The following is a 3412-nucleotide window of genomic DNA, read 5'->3' on the forward strand; positions in this document are numbered from 1 at the left end:
AGAAGCTACTCTTCCTGGGGTTTATTATGGATCCCCTTTAGTTCCTGCCAAGGCAGAAGCTACTCTTCCTGGGGTTTATTATGGATCCCCTTTAGTTCCTGCCAAGGCAGCAGCTACTCTTCCTGGGGTTTATTATGGATCCCCATTAGTTCCTGCCAAGGCAGCAGCTACTCTTCCTGGTGATTATTATGGATCCCATTTAGTTCCTGCCAAGGCAGCAGCTACTCTTCCTGGTGATTATTATGGATCCCCATTAGTTCCTGCCAAGGCAGCAGCTACTCTTCCTGGGGTCCGGCAAAATTAAGGCAGTTTATACAATTTTAAAAACATCAAAATACAGTGGGGCAAAAAAGTATTTAGTCAGCCACCAATTGTGCAAGTTCTCCCACTTAAAAAGATGAGAGAGGCCTGTAATTTTCATCATAGGTACACTTCAACTATGACAGACAACATGAGAAAAGAAAATCCAGAAAATCACATTGTAGGATTTTTAATGAATTTATTTGCAAATTATGGTGGAAAATAAGTATTTGGTCAATAACAAAAGTTATTTTTTACACTCCACTGCATTTTCTTTATCTATACCATGGTTTCCTCCACACCAACAAGGACTAGTACATTCCCTTCTTTCTCTAAATCATTTATCTCTCTCTCCTTCTCTCTCCCTCTCTCCTCTCTCTCCTTCTCTCTCTCCTTCTCTCTCCTTCTCTCTCTCTCCTTCTCTCTCCTTCTCTCTCTCTCTCTCTCCTTCTCTCTCTCTCCTTCTCTCTCCCTCTCTTTCTCCTTCTCTCTCTCTCTCCTCTCTCTCCTTCTCTCTCTCCTCTCCATTCAGAATTCCTTCCTTCCTCCACCACAACAGTTCCTTCTTCTCTTGTTTCTCTAATTGTATCATCTCTCTCTCATCTCTCTCTTTCTCTCTCCGTCCAGACTTGGTTCCTCCAGTCATCCATGGGCCTCCCAAAGTCCCCTCCTCCTCTTCCTCCACCAGTCGGACCACGACCACCCGGTCTCCTCCCTACTATACCACGGCTCGACCAATCCTCACCACCTTCCCCGGTCAGCGTTCCCGGACAACCACGACCGCGCGGAACCCTGCCGGTGGTGGCGTGGTCGTCCCCGGCGATAACCAGATCCCAGAGATCGTTAACCCCGGTAACGGCCATTAACGGAAATGAACACATTCTGTTCCAATGTGTTATCGTATAATTATTGTACCCATTTTTAACATGTACAACTCCGGTAGGTAACGGGCGGTCGGTTCCAGCCATGGGTGTTCCCCCTCTGCCTCCCCAGCCCCCGGTCATACCCCCCCAGGACCACTGCTCCCCCAGGGTGACAGCTGAAGTGTCCTGGCCCAGAACCCAGCAGGGACAGATGGCCAAGCAGCCCTGTCCTGTAGGGACACTAGGTAACTACAGCCCTGTCCTGTAGGGACACTAGGTAACTATATCCCTGTCCTGTAGGGACACTAGGTAACTACAGCCCTGTCCTGTAGGGACACTAGGTAACTACAGCCCTGTCCTGTAGGGACACTAGGTAACTACAGCCCTGTCCTGTAGGGACACTAGGTAACTACAGCCCTGTCCTGTAGGGACACTAGGTAACTACAGCCCTGTCCTGTAGGGACACTAGGTAACTACACTACTAACTACAGCCCTGTCCTGTAGGGACACTAGGTAACTACAGCCCTGTCCTGTAGGGATACTAGGTAACTACAGCCCTTTTTTCAAGTCCTTGTAAAAAGGTAGTTGGGATCAGGATTAGGGTTGGGGTGTTCAAGTCCTTTTAAAAAGGTAGTTGGGATCGGGATTAGGGTTGGGGTGTTTAAGTCCTTGTAAAAAGGTAGTTGGGATCAGGATTAGGGTTGGGGTGTTTAAATTCTTGTAAAAAGGTAGTTGGGATCAGGATTAGGGTTGGGGTGTTTGTATCCTTGTAAAAAGGTAGTTGGGATCAGCATTAGGGTTGGGGTGTTTAAATTCTTGTAAAAAGGTAGTTGGGATCAGGATTAGGGTTGGGGTGTTTAAATCCTTGTAAAAAGGTAGTTGGCATCAGGATTAGGGTTGGGGTGTTTAAGACCTTGTAAAAAGGTAGTTGGCATCAGGATTAGGGTTGGAGTGTTTAAATCCTTGTAAAAAGGTAGTTGGGATCAGGATTAGGGTTGGGGTGTTTAAGTCCTTGTAAAAAAAGGTAGTTGGGATCAGGATTAGGGTTGGGGTGTTTAAATTCTTGTAAAAAAGTAGTTGGGATCAGGATTAGGGTTGGGGTGTTTAAATCCTTGTAAAAATGTAGTTGGGATCAGGATTAGGGTTGGGGTGTTTAAGTCCTTCTAAAAAGGTAGTTGGGATCAGGATTAGGGTTGGGGTGTTTAAGTCCATGTAAAAAGGTAGTTGGCATCAGGATTAGGGTTGGAGTGTTTAAATCCTTGTAAAAAGGTAGTTGGGATCAGGATTAGGGTTGGGGTGTTTAAGTCCTTGTAAAAAAGGTAGTTGGGATCAGGATTAGGGTTGGGGTGTTTAAATTCTTGTAAAAAGGTAGTTGGGATCAGGATTAGGGTTGGGGTGTTTAAATCCTTGTAAAAATGTAGTTGGGATCAGGATTAGGGTTGGGGTGTTTAAGTCCTTGTAAAAAGGTAGTTGGGATCAGGATTAGGGTTGGGGTGTTTTAAGTCCATGTAAAAAGGTAGTTGGCATCAGGATTAGGGTTGGAGTGTTTAAATCCTTGTAAAAAGGTAGTTGGGATCAGGATTGGGGTTGGGGTGTTTAAGTCCTTGTAAAAAAAGGTAGTTGGGATCAGGATTAGGGTTGGGGTGTTTAAATTCTTGTAAAAAAGTAGTTGGGATCAGGATTAGGGTTGGGGTGTTTAAATCCTTGTAAAAATGTAGTTGGGATCAGGATTAGGGTTGGGGTGTTTAAGTCCTTCTAAAAAGGTAGTTGGGATCAGGATTAGGGTTGGGGTGTTTAAGTCCATGTAAAAAGGTAGTTGGCATCAGGATTAGGGTTGGAGTGTTTAAATCCTTGTAAAAAGGTAGTTGGGATCAGGATTAGGGTTGGGGTGTTTAAGTCCTTGTAAAAAAGGTAGTTGGGATCAGGATTAGGGTTGGGGTGTTTAAATTCTTGTAAAAAGGTAGTTGGGATCAGGATTAGGGTTGGGGTGTTTAAATCCTTGTAAAAATGTAGTTGGGATCAGGATTAGGGTTGGGGTGTTTAAGTCCTTGTAAAAAGGTAGTTGGGATCAGGATTAGGGTTGGGGTGTTTAAGTCCATGTAAAAAGGTAGTTGGCATCAGGATTAGGGTTGGAGTGTTTAAATCCTTGTAAAAAGGTAGTTGGGATCAGGATTAGGGTTGGGGTGTTTAAATCCTTGTAAAAAGGTAGTTGGGATCAGGATTAGGGTTGGGGTGTTTAAATCCTTGTA

The 3412-nt window shown here is 44.7% G+C and overlaps 1 protein-coding gene across 1 annotated transcript in view; it reads left to right on the forward strand.

The window, feature by feature from the left end:
• Positions 1-832: 832 nt before the first annotated feature.
• Positions 833-3412, forward strand: part of LOC116366881 (adhesion G protein-coupled receptor L3-like) — a gene marked incomplete at its 5' end in the record, with an annotated part of 34542 nt that continues 31962 nt past the window's right edge. The window contains 2 exons of the mRNA XM_031818743.1: positions 833-1152; positions 1244-1408. Of these exons, the coding sequence (XP_031674603.1) occupies positions 833-1152; positions 1244-1408 (485 nt within the window). The remainder of the gene's footprint in view (positions 1153-1243; positions 1409-3412) is intronic.

Source organism: Oncorhynchus kisutch, unplaced genomic scaffold, assembly GCF_002021735.2.
Source record: "Oncorhynchus kisutch isolate 150728-3 unplaced genomic scaffold, Okis_V2 scaffold1595, whole genome shotgun sequence".
NCBI lineage: Eukaryota > Metazoa > Chordata > Actinopteri > Salmoniformes > Salmonidae > Oncorhynchus > Oncorhynchus kisutch.